The sequence below is a fragment of the Malus sylvestris genome, chromosome 16 (assembly GCF_916048215.2).
Source record: "Malus sylvestris chromosome 16, drMalSylv7.2, whole genome shotgun sequence".
Taxonomy (NCBI): domain Eukaryota; kingdom Viridiplantae; phylum Streptophyta; class Magnoliopsida; order Rosales; family Rosaceae; genus Malus; species Malus sylvestris.
The window spans coordinates 21,218,185-21,238,366 of record NC_062275.1 but is presented as its reverse complement, the minus strand read 5'-3'; the positions used below and the strand labels follow the sequence as shown (position 1 = coordinate 21,238,366).

The 20,182-nt window shown below is 43.3% G+C and overlaps 2 protein-coding genes and 2 pseudogenes across 2 annotated transcripts; all 4 read left to right on the top strand.

Moving 5' to 3' along the window:
- Window positions 1-356: 356 nt before the first annotated feature.
- On the top strand, window positions 357-3,067 carry LOC126607516 (multiple organellar RNA editing factor 2, chloroplastic-like). Its single transcript, XM_050275128.1, has 4 exons — window positions 357-862; window positions 1,189-1,286; window positions 1,387-1,452; window positions 2,676-3,067. The coding sequence occupies exons 1-4, from the start codon at window positions 429-431 to the stop codon at window positions 2,816-2,818; spliced, it is 741 nt and encodes a 246-aa protein (XP_050131085.1). The 5' UTR covers window positions 357-428; the 3' UTR covers window positions 2,819-3,067.
- A 7,427-nt stretch (window positions 3,068-10,494) lies between these two features.
- LOC126607518 (50S ribosomal protein L28, chloroplastic-like) lies at window positions 10,495-12,165 on the top strand. Its single transcript, XM_050275129.1, has 2 exons — window positions 10,495-10,811; window positions 11,732-12,165. The coding sequence occupies exons 1-2, from the start codon at window positions 10,580-10,582 to the stop codon at window positions 11,962-11,964; spliced, it is 465 nt and encodes a 154-aa protein (XP_050131086.1). The 5' UTR covers window positions 10,495-10,579; the 3' UTR covers window positions 11,965-12,165.
- A 583-nt stretch (window positions 12,166-12,748) lies between these two features.
- LOC126609196 (exopolygalacturonase-like) lies at window positions 12,749-14,349 on the top strand (annotated as a pseudogene).
- A 681-nt stretch (window positions 14,350-15,030) lies between these two features.
- LOC126607515 (exopolygalacturonase-like) lies at window positions 15,031-16,223 on the top strand (annotated as a pseudogene).
- The last annotated feature ends 3,959 nt before the right edge of the window (window positions 16,224-20,182 follow it).

Here is a 20,182-nt window from a genome sequence, read left to right as displayed (position 1 = left end):
CACAATTTATAAGTCCCCATCTTTGAGTTTCTCTAGTTTTGGTTCTAAAAAAAAAAAAAAGGTTTCACTGGGGAATTTAACTCTATTTTCTTTTTAACCAAGAAAAAAGTAGGTTAAGTTTACAAAGTACCATATGTAAGTGAATTTTGAGAATTTTTTTTGGTATGGACGATTATATTACGTGACTATCTGACCACACGTTGTACAGAAATAATTGGATGACATTTTGTATAGAGAAAAGGGCCTAATTTTGGAAAAAAAAAAACATTTCAAGCCCAGAAAGTAGCCCAATACCAGTTGTAGTGGCCCAACCCAAAAGACCTAACAAAAATCTAAAAGATAAACTCCCCGTTAAACCTTATCCCCCACCCTAAACCCTAAACCCTCATCTCATTTCCTCACTCTCACTCTCCCTCAGTCCCCCAAAAATGGTTCAAACCCTAGTCCGAGCAATTGCCATGGCCGCCGCCACCACCACCGCAACCGCTCGCCACCCCACAATCTCTCTCCTCATACCCAAATGCCTCTTCTCCACTTCCAGACTCACCCAACCTCTCTCCATCCCATCCCTCATGCTCGGCCGTCGATCCCTCGCCCCTCTTTCCCACGCCGTCCGATTCCCTACCGCCACCACCCGATACACTCCGATCCGCTGCCGGGTCAACCGCTCTGGCGGTTCTTACTCGCCCCTTAACTCAGGTTCCAACTTCAGCGACCGTCCACCCACTGAAATGGCACCGCTATTTCCTGGCTGTGACTACGAGCACTGGCTCATCGTCATGGATAAGCCCGGTGGGGAGGGTGCTACAAAGCAGCAGATGATCGATTGCTATGTTCAGACCCTGGCTAAAGTTGTTGGGAGGTAATGGGTTCTTTGATTTCTTGTTTGGTTTGCTGGGAAAATGATGAAAAATAACTGGAAAAAGAAAATTCACGTTTTGATATGTGTGAATTTTATTTATAGTGTATTTCCTAAGTGACTTCTTTTTTTATTTTTATTTTTTTTATGAGAATTTTCGCTTATTTATTCTTTGCTACTTCTTGATGTGATGATGATAGATATGTATACTTAATGGCAAATAGAAATATGTTTGCAATTCAATGGTTGAATTTTGTTTGTATCTTCGGTTTACGTTTACATAATTATATTTAAGATGTGGGCTTTTGTTGCTTGGTGTGGTGTGGCAGTGAGGAAGAAGCAAAGAAGAAGATATACAATGTGTCATGCGAGAGGTATTTTGGTTTTGGTTGTGAGATTGATGAGGAGACCTCAAATAGGCTTGAAGGTTTGTGCTGTTAAATTGCAGCTATGTTATAATTTCTAAGTATAATTAGTAGATTATTCATACTGTTTATTCATGTTTATGATTCTTTTCTTGTTATCAGGCTTGCCCGGTGTTCTTTTTATTCTTCCGGATTCGTATGTTGATCCTGAATTCAAAGACTACGGTGGTAAGTGTTTAAGGATCTAAAGTTTAAGAACTGTGATTTCAGATCTCGTGTGTTCTAATTTTAATCCGCATGCACCCACATTTCAACATGGAAGTTGCTTGAAGTGACATGGTGTCGGTTCTGAGGTCTAAGCAGTAGTTTTACTTTTTCAACTATCCAATTGAATGATGGAAGACTATCTGTTTTCCTTTTTTCTCTGTATAGGTTACTATAGGTTACGGTTCGCCTGCATTCTTTTCAAGATTCGTTGTCCATCTTGGAGAAGTTAAATAGGCCTTATAGGCATTATTTAACTTTGAATCCTAATGGACTTATATCAAATGTCTCTCTTGACTCTTCTGTACTTAATACTATGTGGAAATGCAGATCAGTGGAGATGAAACATACTATAAGATTTTTTTAGTGTAGTGCAATTTTGATGCCATTCATCTTTCTTTGGGTTTGTGTTTTATGAAGTTGCAGCCTCCAATATGTTGGCTATTGACTAACATTAATTTTTCAAAAATTGGAAAGACATCGTTTTTAAAAGTTTGTTTGGTTAACATTTATATTTCTTTTCGTTTAACTCCCAGTCCATCTTGGCGATGCCTAGCTTTGAATGCTAATGGACTTATAATGATTCACTTCTTCCTATTCTGTTGCTTCTTGAGTGTTGTGGAGTTTCAGAATCATTGGAGTTGATACATTTCGTGAGCTTTATCATTGAAAAGACAACCTTGCTGACAATGCAACCTGCAGTCCATCTTGGCAAAAGCTAATAGCCCTCAGTTGGCAATGCCTAGCTTTGAATGCTAATGGACTTATAATGATTCACTTCATCCTGTTCTGTTGCTTCTTGAACATTGTGGTGTTTCGGAATCATTGGAGTCAATACATTTGGTTAGAATTTGTCATGTGATAGTTCATTCATCTCAGACTTGTAATTCCTATGCGGTTCCATTTTCTCTCATTAATTTGTGTTATTTTGGAGCTGTTAATTTTGATTTCTTTCAGATTATACAGAATTCCTTGTTAAAAAAAGGCATAACTTTGTATTTAGAAACAAGTATGTACATATCTGCATTGTATACTGTTCTCCTGCTAAATGGTTTGCCACTGTTGCATGTTCACCGCTGTTTTAAATGGATGCTTGTTCTGAATTTGTTCATTCTCTCTTAATTATTTTCAAACTTCTAAATGCAACCTATTCTTGTAACTCATGATTGTAACTTTCTTTAATGCAGCTGAGTTGTTTGTGAACGGAGAAATTGTTCAGAGGTCGCCAGAAAGGCAGAGGAGGGTGGAGCCACAGCCGTCAAGAGCTCAGGACAGACCAAGGTACAATGATAGAACCCGTTACGTGCGCCGGAGGGAAAATGCCCGGTGAAATAAATGGAAGGCTAGCTATGTAAATATCTTGGTGAAAATGGGAACTAGTTTCTGAAAGCTTGTGGAGCCTAAAATCCTATGCTCATCTGGGTCATGATTAGTCCAAAGTATGCTTAGTAGTTGAACGATTAAAGTTGTAACTGCGGATTTGTTGATCATTGTCCGCTGTTGTTAGACCCTTGAGTTCACGTTGAACTCGAGCCAAACCTTCAAAGCCATAAGCTATTCTATAACTTGAACAACATTAGTAGTTTTGTGCGATTTGAGACTTTATTAGTGGCATCAGGCCATTTTCTTGACTGCTTTTTGGATGATTCAATTTGAGGCTCAAAGCCCTCTCCTAGGGCAACCATCTTCTTGAGCCCGGCGTACGAGCCGGGTTCTCTTTCATATCTTTATATTGCCATGTTTTGGAGAAGGGTAGGAGATTAAGGTGATTCCACTAAAAAATTGGGCTAGAATGCTGCTACCTTAGGCTTTGTCCAGCAAGGGAGCACTTCATTCTCATCATATCTAGGGTAAGAGTTCAATTCTTAGCCCTAAAGGAAAAGGGACAATCTCGTTTTGCACCCATATGGTTTAGGGATGTGACAATTTGGTCCATTTTATAAAAGATTTCATAAATGTCTCATCAAAATGCAAATCCCTACGCTATTATTGGTCACGTCGTTAGTTAAACTCTTATTAAAATTTAGGGTCAATATCAGTTTACTACTCTCAAGTTTCGTGATTTTCAACATTTGGTACATGAAGTTTTTTCATCCCAGAGTCATACCTAAATTGTTAATTTTGGAATAGTCTCATACATCCGTTAGTCTGACTATTAAGTTTTTCGTTAATTGATGATGTGACGTTCATGTGGACAAGAATTAAACGTCACGTGTCATTAAGGAATCCACATGGAAATTAAAAATTCAAGCTGGCCCCACTTGGACATTAAAAATTAATTAAAAAATAATTAAAACTTAAAAAATAATAATGATAAATTAAAACTTAAAAACAAGAATAAAAATTTAAAGAAAAAAAAAACTAAGGGTTTTTCCCTTCCCCATTTCAAACCTCCGTCTTCACCATTGCAAATCCCCAGCAACCTTCTGCTCCAAACCCTCATCCTCCTCATCCCAAAACCTAACCCCATCCTCCACCCTAAAACCCAACCTCAGCCAAAAGACGCCGCCGCATAAGTTATTCACGGAGCCCAATCCTCCAACATGCCAAGCCCAAGGCCGCATATCTTGATAGGTTCTAGGGGGACCAAAAGGCGAATTTGCAAAGAAAAAGGAAATGACAGAGAAATTGTAAAAGAACAGCTTTTCATTCCTATCCCAAATGGGAGTCGCAACAGGGATAATATGCCCCCACCCGCACTACAGACAAGAGTGTTAGGTAAACATGTTGAGTCACTATTCTACTACTGATCCATTACTAGATAAAGGAAATAACTAAGGAAATGGGAAAAGGGTCTTAACAGGGCACCCCCCCCATAGAACAAGCCTGTCCTCAGGCGTCAAAATCTGGAAAACGAGTTGCTATGGAGTCATCATCTTCCCATGTTACGTCATGCTCCGGTAGACCTTGCCATTTGATTAACTAGCGAGTGACGGCCTTGTTGTGTCGTTTGAACATGCCACGTTGCAGGGTGTGCTCTGGAAACCATAGAAAGGAGCCATCAGCGGCCACTGGGGGTAGTTTTGCTGAAGTCACAGAATGAGCACCAAGCTTGGGTTTGTGGAGTGACACATGAAAAGTAGGGTGAATGCGGGACTGAGGAGGAAGGTCCAATGTGTAGGCGACTTGGCCGACGCGAGCGAGCACTTGAAATGGTCCGTAATAAAGCGGGGCCAGTTTTGGGCAGTGAGTTTTGGACATAGAAGTTTGCCGATACGGTTGGAGTTTGAGGAAGACCCAATCCCCAATTGAAAAGTCCTTTCCGATCAATGCTTGTCTGCCTATTGCTTCATGCGCTGTTGTGCCATGTGCATGTTCTCCTTGAGATGCTTAAGAAAGACGTCTCGATTCTTGAGAGTGACATCCACCAAATGAGCCGGAGAGGAGCCGGGAAGGTAGAACTGCACAGTAGGTGGAGGATAGCCGTAGACTGCCTGGAATGGAGTCATTTGGATGGTTGACTGAAAGGTGGTGTTATACCACCATTCCGCCCATAGCAGCCATCGAATCCAAGTAATGGGTTTGTCCATGGCAAAGCTGCGAAGATAATGCTCTAATGTCTTGTTAAGAATTTCTATCTGGCCATCCGTTTGTGGGTGATAGGCAGAGCTTTTGCAAAGTGCCGTCTGTTGGTGTTTGAAGAAGGCTGTCCAAAACTCACCAAGGAAAATCAGGTCGCGATCACTAACAATAGAAGCAGGCATCCCGTGCAATCTGAACACCTCCTGAATAAAGACTTCAGCAATCTGTGGAGCGGAGTAGGGGTGCTGGATAGGAATGAAGTGACCCTATTTAGAAAGACGATCCACCACTACCAAAATAGCATTCTTGCCATGGTTCGAGGGAAGACCTTCGACAAAGTCCATAACAATATCAGTCCACACTTGGGTCGGCACCGAGAGTGGCTGTAGAAGTCTTGGTGGTTTAATGGTTTCATAATGAGTTCGTTGGCAGACATCACAAGCGGCCACGAAGCTTTTAACCTCTTTTTTGATGCCGGGCCAATTAAAGTTATGAGTGATGCGTTTGTATGTCCGTAAGAACCCAGAATGTCCGGAAGAAGGAGAAGCATGGAATTCCTGTAGAAGGCGGGCACGCCACTGAGATGTGGAATGTACGAAAATACCGTTCTTGTAATAAATCAGGTCACCTTGCAGCTTAAAAGAGCCTGTACTGTGGGGGTTATGTTGTAAGTTCTGAAGAAGCTTGGCCGTGGAAGGATCGGCCGCATAGGAATTCTGAATCTCGAATACACAATCAAATAGTGGTTGTGATATCCCCATTAGAGATAGAAGGTCGGAACGGTAGGACAGTGCATCAGCAGTTGCATTAGAAGCCCCTGGACGATATTCCAAGGTATAGTTGTACCCAAGTAGTTTCAACAGCCACTTTTGTTGTGCCGGAGTAGTAAGTCGTTGGTCCAAGAAATATTTGAGGGTTTGGTGATCGGTGAGAATTTTGAAGTGATGACCAATCAAGTATGGGCGCCACTTTTGTACAGCAAACACTGCAGCCATCATTTCGTTATCGTACATTGACAAAGTTTGGTGTTTGAGGGCCAAGGGCTTACTGAGGAACTCGATGGGATGGTTATCTTGTGCCAACACTGCTCTTAACCAATGTTTGAAGCGTCACACTCGAGAGTGAACGACTTGGTGAAGTCTGGGAGAGCCAGCACTGGTGTGGTGGACAGTGCAAGTTTAAGGGCCGAGAATGCCGTGTCGGTTGCCGGGGACCAAAGGAAACTGTCTTTTTTGAGCAAGTCTGTGTGAGGCTTGGCAATGAGACCAAAATGGCGGACAAATTTGTGGTAGTATCCTGCTAGACCCAAGAATCCGCGAAGGCCCCTAAGACTTGTAGGCGTCGACCATTCCACAATAGCTGCAATTTTGGATGGGTCAACCTGAACCCCACTAGCTGAAATGATATGGCCTAAATAGGCAATCGAGTCCTGACCAAAAGTACATTTGGATGGTTTCAACCGCAAGTGGTGTAACTGGAGAATGTCGAACACGGCTGTGAGGTGGGAAACACGGCAGTCGAGGGAGTCATTGAAGACTAAAATATCATCAAAAAAGACGAGAACGGATTTCCAGAGCAAGGGCTTCAAGATTGAATTCATCAGTGCTTGCAAAGTGGCTGGTGCGTTGGTCAGGCCAAATGGCATAACTGTGAATTGGTAATGGCCTTCATGTGTGCGAAACGCCGTCTTATGGATGACCGCCTCATGCATTCAGATTTGGTGGTACCCGGAGCGGAGATCCAATTTAGAAAATATCATAACACCTTTCAATTCAGCCAACAGTTCATCAATAATAAGGACCGGGAAGCAATCTTTGATGGTGATGGCATTTAACTCTCTATAATCCACACAAAAACGCCATGACAAGTCAGTTTTGGCCACCGGGGACGAGAAGGGACTCGAGCTGGGGCGGATAATGCCTGCGGCGAGCATCTCGTCAACTTGATGCTCCAATTCGGTTTTCTGGGCATGCCCATAACGATATGGTCGAACATTGATAGGCCCCGTACCTGGGAGTAAGGGAATTCTATGATCGATCTCGCGATGAAGGGGCAAGGATGTTGGGGGTTGGAAAAGACTGTTATATTTAGTGAGGATGAATTGAAGTAGGGCCGGTGGTGGATTAGGTTGGTGAAAGGGGTGAGTAAGGCTTGACAACTAGGATACAGCATGGAGAGGCTTGCCAGGAACAATCTCAATACTTGTAGGCATAGGAGAGTGCAGAACAGGGGGATTCGAGGACCCAACCAATCGGTAATTGGTTATATGGATTGAGAATTCCATAATTTTTAACAAAAATTCCATCCGATGAAACCCAGTGTTTCCAACCAATCCATTCCTAATACCATGTCACATCCCGCCACCGCAAGAATGTGAAAGTCACTGGTAAATGTATAGCCCTGAATGCGCACTGAAACTTAGTGAGCCACCCATTTGGTGCGAAAACAACGTCCTGTGGCGACCATGATTGCCTCAGTTCGAGACGGGTCAACATGTAAGCTCAAACGAGTCATCACTTGCGAGTTGAGAAAACTTTGATCAGCACCAGATTCGATGAAGACTTGGATCGGTGTTTGGAACATGAATCCGTCCAAGTGCATCGCACGACCCCTAGCACGCTTAGTGGCTGATATGGCATTGAGGGCGATGAGATGCTCCGGATGTTCCACCACGAGAGGGGGCGGTGGTGCGGGAATCTCTATCGCTGGAACAGGGTCGGGATCTTCCTCATCCGCTAGTAACAGTAGGATGTGGGATTGACGACACCGGTGACCGGGTCGATACTGGTCATCACAATTGAAGCAGAGGCCATGCTCGCAGCGGTTGCGCATCTTGGCCTGGGTGAGCTATAGGATTGGTTTTGGCAGGGGAGGGGTTAGTGTTGTAGGAGGAGGTCGAGATGTAGTGGGTTGGTTAGGTGGGGTGGGTGAGGGAGAAAAGGGTTGTTTAGAAATGTAAGGGGAGGAACGATAGTGTCCGGGACGGACCGCTGGTCGGCGACCCTGTTTGTGCTCGTAGATACGAGCGAGTTCAATTGCTCGTGCTAAAGAGGAAGGTCCCTGGGCCACGACATCATCTTGCAGCTCATTTTTTAGGCCTCCAAAAACCTGCCCAGTAGTTGAGCTTCGGTCCAGTCTGGAATGCGGCAAGAAAGGTGAATGAACTGGCCCACATACGCCTCCACTGTGGTGGTCTGCGTGATATGGGATAAGGCCATATTAATGTTCAAGGAGTCAGTTGGGCCAAATCGTTACAGCAGCTGGGTCGTGAAGGTGGCCCATGAGGAGAGGGGGAATCGTAGCTTGAACCAATGGAGCTAGTGGGCTGCATCGCCTCCAAGATGAAGACCTGCCATTGTGACATGGCAGTGCTCGGTTATCTCGTGATAGTCTAAAAACTCCTCAGCCATCGCAATCCATCCGTAAGGGTCGTCTAAAAAAAAACGAGGAAGTTCGATTTTGAGGTGTTTGTGCCCAGGAAAGGTCGGGGAAGTGGGTTAGGGTGTGTGGGTGTAAGACGGGTCGGGGGGAACAAAAGAGGTGGTAGGCCCAATTGTGGATGGGGGAAGGTAGCGGGAGGTGGAGGGTCGGTTCAGAGCCTGGGTAGTGGTGGTTGTTGGGGTGAAGGGAAAGGATGAGGTCCCCGCCGTGAGGTGAGATCCCGGGGGTTGAGTTGTTAGGAAGGGTGGGGAAGGAGAGAGAGACCATGTCGATGGTGGTATGGGGGTGTGGAGGCAGAGAAGGGGGTGGGTCCTAGCGAAACGGGAATGGAGCCGATTGGAATTTGTGGGTTGGGTAGGGGAAGGTTTTTGAGGGCACGAACTTCGTCTAAAATCGTTTGCTGCAGTTGATCCTGATGAACCCGGTGGATCGAGAGATCGGCCATGGTGTACTGCAGGTCGTCGTAGCGGATATTCAACAGCGAGATGGATTCCTGAAACTCCTATAGCTTGGTGAGTATCTGGTGCTGTTGAAACTCATGGTCTAATTCGTCCTCTGGTACATCCGCCACCATAACGGACGCCTTACTTTTGCCCATGGTCTCCAACCTGGCTCTGGATACCAAATGATAGGTTCCAGAGGGGACCAAGAGGCGAATTTGCAGAGAAAAAGGAAATGACAGAGAAATTGTAAAAGAACAGCTTTTCATTCCTATCCTAAATGGGAGTCGTAACAGGGATAATATGCCCCCACCCGCATTACAGACAAGAATGTTAGGTAAACATGCTGAGTCACTATCCTACTATTGATCCACTACTAGATAAAGGAAATAACTAAGGAAATAGGAAAAGGGTCTTAACATATCTTTACCCTCCTCTTGCGGATCCGGTCAAGGCCTCCAAGCCTTCGCTCGAAATCCGACGCCGACATGGATCTTCCCGAATCCGACTAGGAATTTGTACCGTTGGGCGCTCCCAAATCGGACCCCTACCCACATCCAGCCTGGAGACCCTGACATCCTGCAAATCCACTTGTTTTTTAGGGAGATTTGATTATGAACTTCCATCAAATTCACAAAAAATGGAAGAAAAAAAAAATCATAGAGGTAGAGAGACAGATCGAGGAAGAGAGAAAGAGTACCTGCAAGATTTGGGTGTCTTCGTGTAGAGAAGAAGAATTGAAAGTGAGAATTAATTACAGTGGGAACTAGTGGTAAAGTAGGGGGATGGTGGCCATCGAAGTGGGAGTTGGACAATCAATTGAATTTAGGGTTGGGTGGGTGGAGAGGAGAGAAGGGAGGGAGGGAGGGAGGGAAGGAGGAAGTGTTGGGACTCGGGGGGAAGAGTAGGAAACAGCCCAGAAAACAAATTTTAATTTTGTTTTAAAGATTTAATTTTTTATTAATTTTTAATGTCTAAGTGGGGCCAACTTGAATTTTTAATTTCCACGTGGACCTCTTAATGACATGTGACATCCAGTTTTTATATATATGAGCTCCACATCATCAGTTAACGGAATACTTAACAGTCAGACTAACGGATGTATGAAATTGTTCCAAAATTAACACTTTAAGTATGACTCTGGGATGAAAAAAACTTTATATACTAAATGTTGAAAACCATGAAACTTGAGGGTAGTAAACTTATATTTACACTAAAATTTAACCAACGGAGGGACCAATGTGTAAAGATGAAAAAAATCAGGATGATAAGTTTTTACTTATATTATAGGGCTAATTGTGTCTCACACCCTTCGGGTTTGGGTGGTGTTCAAAATGGCTATCAAGTTACAATTTTTTCATATTGCACAATGAAGCTTCAAATTGTTTAGATTGTTTCGGATACAAATGCGATTTTTTACACTAAGAGGAGTGAGAGTTTGGAATAATAGCATATAGAATTTAAATTCAGTGGCTACAAAAGTTGGAAATGATATTTCAGTTGAGAGAGCCCACTCAAAAGAGGTTCAAGGCCCAGACGTTAAGCCCATCATAGCCACAGCCCACGCTATGCCATGTCCCTCCAAAACCAGAGGCTGCAATCCACCGCAGAATCCACTTTCAGAAAATACAGATAAGAGACCAAAGAGATAACCGAGCTCCCAGAGTTCTTCACTGAGAAGAGCAGCAATGGCAGCAGCATCGGCAACCACCGCCGTGTTCTTCGGCACCACCCGAACTCCGTGCTTCCGCAGGGCCGACGCTTCCAAGCGATTCCCGCACCCTTTCAAGGCGGACGCAGTTTCCGACGTCGGGTTCGTTACCAGTCAGCTGAGCGGCGTCAGAATCTCCTACGACATGTCGTCTCAGCTTCCGAGTATCTCCACTCCTTCCCTCCCCGCCCTTCAGCCCATCGTTGCCCGTAAATCTCTCACCTTTCATCTCCCATGTTTTCTCTGCTCATATGTTTATGTAGAAATTTTGGTTAGTCGCTTTTAATTTTTGTTAATTATGCAATTAAGTGCATTTTTGGAAAGTCTGCTTTGCCCAATTAGACAGTGAATTAGAGAATTGTTTTACATGTTTGGAAATTTGATGTGATGATAAAATGAAGCTCAGCAAATTTTTTCATTTACTTAATAATGTACCCATTTGTCTTTAAAAATGTATCACTTTGTTATACGTAAAATGTACGCCTTTTTTTTTACGAGACGATATTCTAAGCTACTGTAATCTACGGGGGAGTTGGATTCGAACTTGGGTGAGACTCACTACTCAAGCCAACTAGCCTAACGCATGTCTGCTCATTTCGTTAATTTTTTTGGAGTGGGAATATAGGGGTACAAAATGCATTTGCTATACATGGTAGTAGGGAAACACAGTGATTTTGGTCACCAGATAGTCTGATGCTGGAGTAAGTTGAATATGTTTTCCTATTTTTAATAGGAGAAAATGTAAATGGTTGGCTTCATCGACATTTGGTTACGAGATTGTTTGAAAAGAGCAGTGTGATCCTTGCTTTGTTTTGGGTGGTTTGGATGGAGAGGAATAGAAGGATTTTTGAAGATTTTGTGGGAGCTGGTTTAACTGAGCTTTGGCATAGCATCGTTTTGTTTGCACTTTGTGCTTCTGTTCCCCCAGAGTTCAAATGAATGTCTTAGTTCATTAACAGTTTTTAGAGTTTTGATGTTCCTTTGTGCTGCTGGGGGTTTAAGATATGGCATATGCCTTGTAATTGCATTTGTTCTCAACTCTCGTGGTCATTTGGTCATTATTTAATTTACTAAGTTTCGTTAGAATGGTGAAAATTGATTTACATTGTGATTTGTTCATCCTCTTCAGGTAGAATTTGTCCTTTCACTGGGAAGAAAGCAAACAGGGCAAACAAGATTTCCTTCTCAGCCCACAAGACCAAGAAGTTGCAGTTTGTGAACCTACAGTACAAGAGGGTTTGGTGGGAAGCTGGGAAGCGCTTTCTTAAACTGCGTTTGTCGACCAAAGCATTGAAGACCATAGAGAAGAACGGGATTGATGCCGTTGCCAAGAAGGCAGGGATTGATCTTCGCAAGTTATGATTCTTGGTTTTGTACACTAGTTCTATTGTAAGGCATGCCCGATCACTTAGTTCCAAATATTTTTTTCAATCTTGAGCTTTAGTTTCCATTAACCAGCAAGTTCTTTGCTCTCTCCGATGTATGTGTGGTCGATTAAGTCTATGACAATTATTTGCTTCAAGCACAAGGAGTGTCACAACAGAGCATGCATATTTCTGCAAATATAGATCGTCTTGTTTTTCTTTTTTTTATCTATGATACGTTGCAGATCCAACGTCAGTTATCATTCTGTACTCTAGAGGGAAAAGTGAACCCGTCTCATCTAATGGTTAAAACAGCTGATGTATGTCATACAACTTAATTTTCCCTGTTCTTTGGGGGATAAAAGGCATTTTTGTGCTCTAGTCTCTCAGTAAGAGCTCAATTTGCTTAACATGAAAACTTGGCGTACACTACTCCATGTTCAGATAATAACAGCAAGAAATGCGGGAATGGATGTTCATTAAACAGATCCTGAAAATATTATGAAAAAATTTGAAGTCACGTTCACTTTAGCTAAAGGCCCACGCTACAAGGCTTGGCAAAAATACTGCCAGTACTGGATGATTGCAGTTGTTAAGATGAAGCACTTTTTAGTTGGATGATTACAAAAGTTAGGTGATGACTGGTTAGGGCGGCTCTGTGGCAACTGAAATTTGTGATTGAGTAAAAACATTTGAAGAACAAGTTTTTCTTTGTTTGAAAGAAATCAACGAATCGCCAATTTCCGTGTCTTCTTTTCCTGTTGATCTTGCTTAACTCTGTTATGATATTGTATTTCATCGTTTTGGTCCTCATTTTCTGGAAAGTCCGGCCATTAGTGGGCAGAAACTCGGGAAATTTCAACTGGCACTCGGTGTCTTTGAGGAGGAAAGCATATTATCAACAACTTAGCAAGTTCTTGTTGGTGATGGATGCTTCTAAGGCTATACAACTTACTAATTATAGGGCAAAGAAGTTGGAACTGCTGTGCAACTCCTTTAGGACTTGTATATAAATAGCAAGTCATTGGTTGATACGTTGATGGTATTGGGACTTCGATTCCGACTATAAATTGGCCCGAAACCAAAACGGAGTTTCATCATCCATCAGAACAGAAAAAACGAAAAATAATTAAGAAGGCGAACAATCAAATTTAATCAAAAAATGTGTGTATTGGGAATGTTTGTGTTGTTATTGTTAACATCTACAAGTAAAGCTCATGAGTCCGAACACGATTCTAGTGTTTTTGATGTGACAAGAGCAGAATATGGTGCAAAGCCTGGCTCTGATATTACTTTTGCATTGGCCAAGGCTTGGAATGACTCGTGTGCATCACCGTCCGCTAGTAAAGTTGTTGTTCCGAGCGGGACATACAAGTTAAGAGGAGCAAGTTTTCGAGGTCCTTGCAAGGCTCCGATTGAGCTTCAAGTGCACGGAACATTGCAGGCTCCAGAATAGGACAGCGAGCTCACAAATAATGAGACTTGGGTTGGTTTCGAGCACGGTGACATGATCACCGTATCAGGTAGCGGAACCTTTGATGGCCAAGGAGCACTTGCTTGGAGTCGTAATAACTGCAGCAAAAGCAAAAATTGTGCTGGTTCCGTTAATCTGAGGTTCAGCTTCGTCACGAATTCCACAATTCAGGACGTAAGTTCACTTAACAGCAAAAACTTCCACATCCATGTTTTCAGGTGCCTCAATGTTACGTTCCAACACGTTCACATAACAGCACCCGGAGACAGCAAAAATACTGACGGAATTCATATTGAGAAATCAACAGGGATCAACATTACTCACACAAACATTGGAACTGGGGATGACTGTGTTTCAATAGGTGATGGCAGCAACCAAATCACCGTGACCAACGTTACTTGTGGTCCAGGTCATGGCATAAGCATTGGAAGTCTCGGAAGATACAACAATGAGGAATCTTTGGCTGGAATCAGAGTCAAGAACTGCACCCTGACCAACACACAGAATGGTGTGCGCATCAAAACATGGCCGAATTCTCCTTTGGCTACCACTGCCTCGGATATACACTTTGAGGATATTATCATGGTTAATGTAGGTAACCCTATTGTCATAGACCAACTTTATTGCCCGTATAGGAAGTGTGATAATTTTCTTCCGTTGAAGGTTAAGATCAGCGATGTCAGCTTCAAGAACATTAAGGGCTCATCTGCAACTGCACTTGCACTCAAGATTGTGTGCAGCAGCGGCTCGCAATGTGAGAATGTAGAGTTGACTGACATTGATCTCACCTACAATGGAGCCAATGGAACTCTTACCTCTCAATCTTTGAATGTCAAGCCAACAATTTCTGGCCTGATCAGAGCTCTTGCTTGCGCTACATCCATTGTGATGCCTCCTCCGTTGATCTAAGAAGAAGAAAGTACTAATGTTCTCGAAGTAAATTGTTGTGTTTTGTTTGTATTCCTTTTGTATAAATTGAGTAAATAAATGATATCATAGCTGCGGACACTTGGTTTGTGGCCGGGTGTGTGTAATGGGGGCAACTGAAATAAACCCCAGAGTGAAAGTGAAAGTGCAAGTGTATGTTAATGCAATGCATAGAGGGTATTATTCTGTAGAAACCGAGAAAACATCTTAAGGCTGCACATGAACAAATGCTGATGGGAAAATGGTAACGAAACTTCAAAAGAATGCTACATAAAAGGATAGAAAGGAATAATCATACATATCATATCAGTAACAAAGACACAGATTTAATGGCAATGGTTGAATCCAACGAAATTTCAGTGACAAAAATGGGATTGAACAGGTCGGAAATGCTATAAGAAATCTTGTTGGCATTTGATGTATGTTAGGGTGGACAGGTGCGTTGTTGTTAGTGATTAATATTCTCATTTTAAACAAATTACTAATTATAGGATAGAAAGTTGAACTACAATGCATCTTCTTAAGGACAGGTTTTGAAAATAGTTAGCAGTTAGTTACATATTTTCTGTTCTGCCTTCATGTAGGACTATAAATTGACCTGAAACTCACATGGAGCTTCATCAACTTTCAAACTAAAAGAAAACAATCAAGTGAAAAATTAAGATGGCTAGCAAATTGAATATCCTGGCAGTGTTTTTGTTCTTATTGTCGGCATCTAAAACTCAAGTTGAGGCCGGAGTGTTTGATGTCACAAGTGCAACATATGGTGCGGCTCTGATATCACACAGGCTTTAGCCAAGGCTTGGACTGATGCGTGCGCATCACCGACAACAAGTAAGGTTGTTGTTCCAATGGGGACATACATGTTAACAGAAGCAAGTTTTAAAGGTCCTTGCAAGGCTCCTATTGAGATTCAAGTCCAAGGGAAATTGTAGGCTCCAGCAGACGGCGGAAAACTTACCAAACCAGATACTTGGGTTGGTTTTGAGCACATTAATATGCTCACTGTATCAGGTGGTGGAACTTTTGACGGGCAAGGAGCACTTGCTTGGAAGCAAAATGACTGCAACATAAACAAAGATTGCAAATCTATTGCCATTAATATAAGGTTCAACTTCGTTACCAATTCCATAATTCAGGACATAACTTCCCTCGATAGCAAGAGTTTTCACATCAACATTTTGGGGTGTAACAATGTCAATTTCCACTGTGTTAATGTCATAGCACCTGGAGTGAGCATAAATACAGATGGAATCCATATTGGGCATTCAACTGGAATCAACATTACTGATGCACACATTAGGACTGGTGATGACTGTGTTTCAATTGGTGATGGAAACAAAGAAATCAATGTGACTAGGGTTACTTGTGGACTATGTCATGGCATAAGCATTGAAAGTCTTGGAAGGTACCCGAACGAAGAACCTGTGGTTGGAATCAGAGTTAAAAACTGTACCTTGACTAATACATCCAACGGCGTGAGAATTAAAACATGGCCTGCTTCCCCTTCGGATGGTATTGCATCAGATATGCACTTTGATGACATTATCATGGTCAATGTCAGCAACCCTATCCTCATAGACCAACAGTATTGCCCGTGGAACCAGTGTAAACAGAACGTTGCTTCGAAAGTTAAGATCAACAATGTCAGCTTCAAGAACATTAAGGGCTCATCTGCAACACCACTTGCAGTTCAGATTGTATGCAGCAGTGGCATACCGTGTGAGAATGTGGAATTGGTTGACATCGATCTCACCTACAATGGAAACAAAGGACCTCTTACCTCTGAATGTTCAAACATGAAGCCCACCATTACACGAGTGCCTAAGGCTCTTGCGTGTGCAACATCTGCTTGATCAAGGAAGTAGAAAATTGTTTCATTCTTATATTCTTTTTTTATTTTGTACTACTACCGATATATATTTTTCTTTCGGCCATATACCTGCATTTGTCATAAGAACTGAAAAATACTACGGTGGTTTGGACATGTGCAAAGAAGGCCTACTGACGCTCCGATTAGAAGATGCGACTATGGGACAGAGGTTCAGGGCCGAAGGGGTAGAGGAAGACCTAGGAAAACTTTGGAAGAGACTCTAAGAAAAGACTTAGAGTACTTGGATCTAACGAAGGACATGACACAGGATCGAGCACAATGGCGTTCTAAGATTCATATAGCCGATCTCACTCAGTGACTTGGATTTTCCAAGTCTCCAACCGAGAAGTTTTCCTCACTCGGAAAATTAAGGGAACACTACCCCAACCTACATGCTCCACTCAGAAAGCTTCAACATACAAGCTTCAACATACAAGCTTCAACAAAAGAAAATTCAAAGAACTTAGCGAAGAAGGCTTTGGTGTATTTAACACAATACGTTGAAATGAAGGAAAGCTTATTTATTGATATCCCCGATAAGCTACAAATATGTACATATACATGAGTCAAAATAAACACACAAGAGGGAGCCTTCACAAAGGTTGCTTAGGAGAAGTCTCAGCAGTCGGTAGAGCCCCAGAAAGAGAAGGCACCGGAGGGGGATCATTTGGAGCCTCAGTACTGGACAGAACCCTAGAAGGAGGAGGCATCAGAGGTTGATCATTTGGAGCTTCATTACGCGGTACAGCCCCAGAAGACGAAGGCAATAAATGCCTTTGGAACAAACCCACAAATCTCTGATGATCAAGTAAAACCTGACCATCAGTTTCCTTCATCTGGTCAAGCTTCCTCTTCATGTTTGTAGCATAGTCATGTGCGAGCCGGTGCAACTGTTTATTCTCATGCTTGAGCCCTCTAATCTCCTGTTTGAGACTCATCACTTCAGCCGCCAATGATTCAACTTGGCGGGTTCGAGCAAATAGGCGTTGGGCCATATTAGACACAGAACCTGCACACTGAACACTGAGAGCCAGCGAATCCTTAACAGCTAACTCATCAGACCGTTTGGAAAGTAGTCTGTTATCTTTGGGAGTGAGAAGGTTCCTGGCCACCACCGCAGCGGTCATATCATTCTTCATCACGGAATCCCCAACGGTAAGAGGACCAGTAGGGGAGACGAAGGATGGGCGCCATATGTTATCTGGAGAAGGCGGGGCTGCCTCTTCAACAAGGTTCAAGTCAAAACGACGGTCGGAGGGGCCAGACATTTTCAAAGGTGTTGAAGAGAGAAGAGGTCGGACAAATCAAGATCTTAGAAGTGCAAGAATGAAGCTTCTACTGGTGGAGATTCAAGTGTGCTTTGGAACTTAATGCCAGCCCCTATAAAAATCTGCACTCGACGGAGCTTCAGAAATCGAAGAGGCGCCTGCTCAGAAATCGAAGAGGCGTTTGCTTTCTCAAAAGCTGGGCTGCTTAGAGATCACGAGGGTTGATCTCAGAAATCGAAGAGGCGTTTGCTTTCTCAAAAGTTGGGCTGCTCAAAGACCTCGAAGGCTGATCTCAGAAATCGAAGAGGCGCTCGCTTTCTCAAAAGCTGGGCTCCCCAGAGACCACGAGGGCCGATCTCAGAAATCGAAGAGGCACCTACTTTTCCAGCCTTGTCAGCACCTGTCACACGCACACTCAGCTTTGCGAAAATTATGGGCATTCTGTCGAAGACTTCTGGGGAAGTAGAAAACACATGAATCTTATTGTTCAATCACCCACTTCCCACACGCAACAATAGCTCATGGGTACCACAGATAACTTTGCCAAAGTTCTCTGCCAAAGTTGAGCACGTGAAGCTTGCAGCTCCCACTACATCGCTCTGACCAAGAAGAGTAAAAGAATAGCAAAGAAACAGCACTAACAAAGTTTAGACCCATAAATTTTGAAGGTCTAGCTACCATATTATTACCCACAAGGGTAAAGGAATAGTACCACTGCTGGATAATTGGAAAGTCCCTGTGTGTCAACCTCTGTGCTTCGTGGCAAGGTAGACTAGCAAACATGCCCAACCTTTACTCACATTCGAGAAAATACTCCCAACAAGATTGCTTGCTCCAAAATCGAAGAGGCACCGCCCTCCGAATCTCGAGAGCCAGACTCCCAACATGATTACTTTCTCAAAAATCGAAGAGACACTGCTCCCCGAATCTTCGAGAGCCAGACCCCCAGCATGATTGCTTTCTCAAAAATCGATGAGGCATCGTTCTCCGAATCAATCGAAGAGGCGCTCGCTTTCTCAAAAGCTGGGCTGCTTAGAGACCACGAGGGCCGATCTCAGAAATCGAAGAGGCACCTACTTTTCTAGCCTTGTCAGCACCTGTCACACGCACACTCAGCTTTGCAGAAATTATGGGCATCCTGTCGAAGACTTCTGGTGAAGTAGAAAGCACATGAATCTTACTGTTCAATCACCCACTTCCCACACGCAACAATAGCTCATGGGTACCACAGATAACTTTGCCAAAGTTCTCTGCCAAAGTTGAGCACGTGAAGCTTGCAACTCCCACTACATCGCTCTGACCAAGAAAGGTAAAAGAATAGCAAAGAAACAGCACTAACAAAGTTTAGACACATAAATTTTGAAGGTCTAGCTACCATATTATTACCCACAAGGGTAAAGGAACAGTACCACTGCTGGATAATTGGAAAGTCCCTGTTTGTCAACCTATGTGCTTCGTGGCAAGGTAGACTAGCAAACATGCCCAACCTTTACTCACATTCGAGAAAACACTCCCAACAAGATTGCTTGCTCCAAAATCGAAGAGACACCGTCCTCCGAATCTCGAGAGCCAGACTCCCAACATGACTACTTTCTCAAAATCGAAGAGAGGGTAAAGGAACAGTACCATTGCTGGATAATTAGAAAGTCCCTGTGTGTCAACCTTTGTGCTTCGTGGCAAGGTAGACTAGCAAACATGCCCAACCTTTACTCACATTCGAGACAACACTCCCAACAGATTGCTTGCTCCAAAATCGAAGAGGCACCGCCCTCCGAATCTCGAGAGCCAAACTCCCAACATGATTACTTTCTCAAAAATCGAAGAGACACTGCTCTCCGAATCTCGAGAGCCAGACCCCCAGCATGATTGCTTTCTCAAAAATCGAAGAGGCATCTTTCTCCGAATCTCGAGAGCCAGATACCACAGACCACTTTTTCAAAGTGCTCTGACAGAGTTAAAACATGTGAAACTGGCAGCTCCCACTACCGTGCTATGACCAAGCAGGGTAAAGGAATAACATTACTACTTCTTAGGGAGACTCCTATATATGTCGACCTCCATCCCCAACAGACAGGCAGACCTGCAAAAATGCTCAACCCTTCATCATATCTGAGAGGGCACTCCCAACGAAGCCTTTCGAAATATTCAGCTTTCCTTTCCCCCGATAATACCTCTGCAAACAAGCTATACTAGAGCAAGAATATCTCATATCATCAGGGTTAAAAGCAAGAGTATCCCATATCATGCTTTTTCCCTGTCTTTTCCTTTGGCCTTGTTTTTACCTGCAAGACAAGGAGAAAGAGAGCAATCAGTCAGCACTTGGAATCAAGCTTCCAGCCAGGAACTGACTGCCTGGAACCCCTTACCTGATTACTTACCTGGCATTGCTCTCGAGTACTCATCTTCAACATCTTATATTTCCAGGGAAGATTCCGCATCTGCTTGGGGAACAGATAGGGCAAGTGCGAAGGATACAAGGAAGCATGTGGAGACAAGCGTAACAGCACACGTGCCGATACATCCATTACTCTGTCAAAAGCAAAAGTATCCCATATCAGCAGGGTGGAACGTACTCTAGATTTGATGGACTTGTTTTGACCCTCAAATTCTTCAGTCGGCCTTATACTCTGGAGGAAACCAGAAAACCCTCCAGCTCAGTTCAAGAATAAGCCTG

Bases quoted from the DNA above. Each gene is read 5' to 3' on its own strand.
- LOC126607516 (XM_050275128.1), top strand. From the start codon at position 429: ATGGTTCAAACCCTAGTCCGAGCAATTGCCATGGCCGCCGCCACCACC. The intron at 863-1,188 runs GTAATGGGTTCT...GTGGTGTGGCAG, and splicing joins CTGGCTAAAGTTGTTGGGAG to TGAGGAAGAAGCAAAGAAGA. The intron at 1,453-2,675 runs GTAAGTGTTTAA...TCTTTAATGCAG, and splicing joins TGAATTCAAAGACTACGGTG to CTGAGTTGTTTGTGAACGGA.
- LOC126607518 (XM_050275129.1), top strand. From the start codon at position 10,580: ATGGCAGCAGCATCGGCAACCACCGCCGTGTTCTTCGGCACCACCCGA. The intron at 10,812-11,731 runs GTAAATCTCTCA...CATCCTCTTCAG, and splicing joins CCTTCAGCCCATCGTTGCCC to GTAGAATTTGTCCTTTCACT.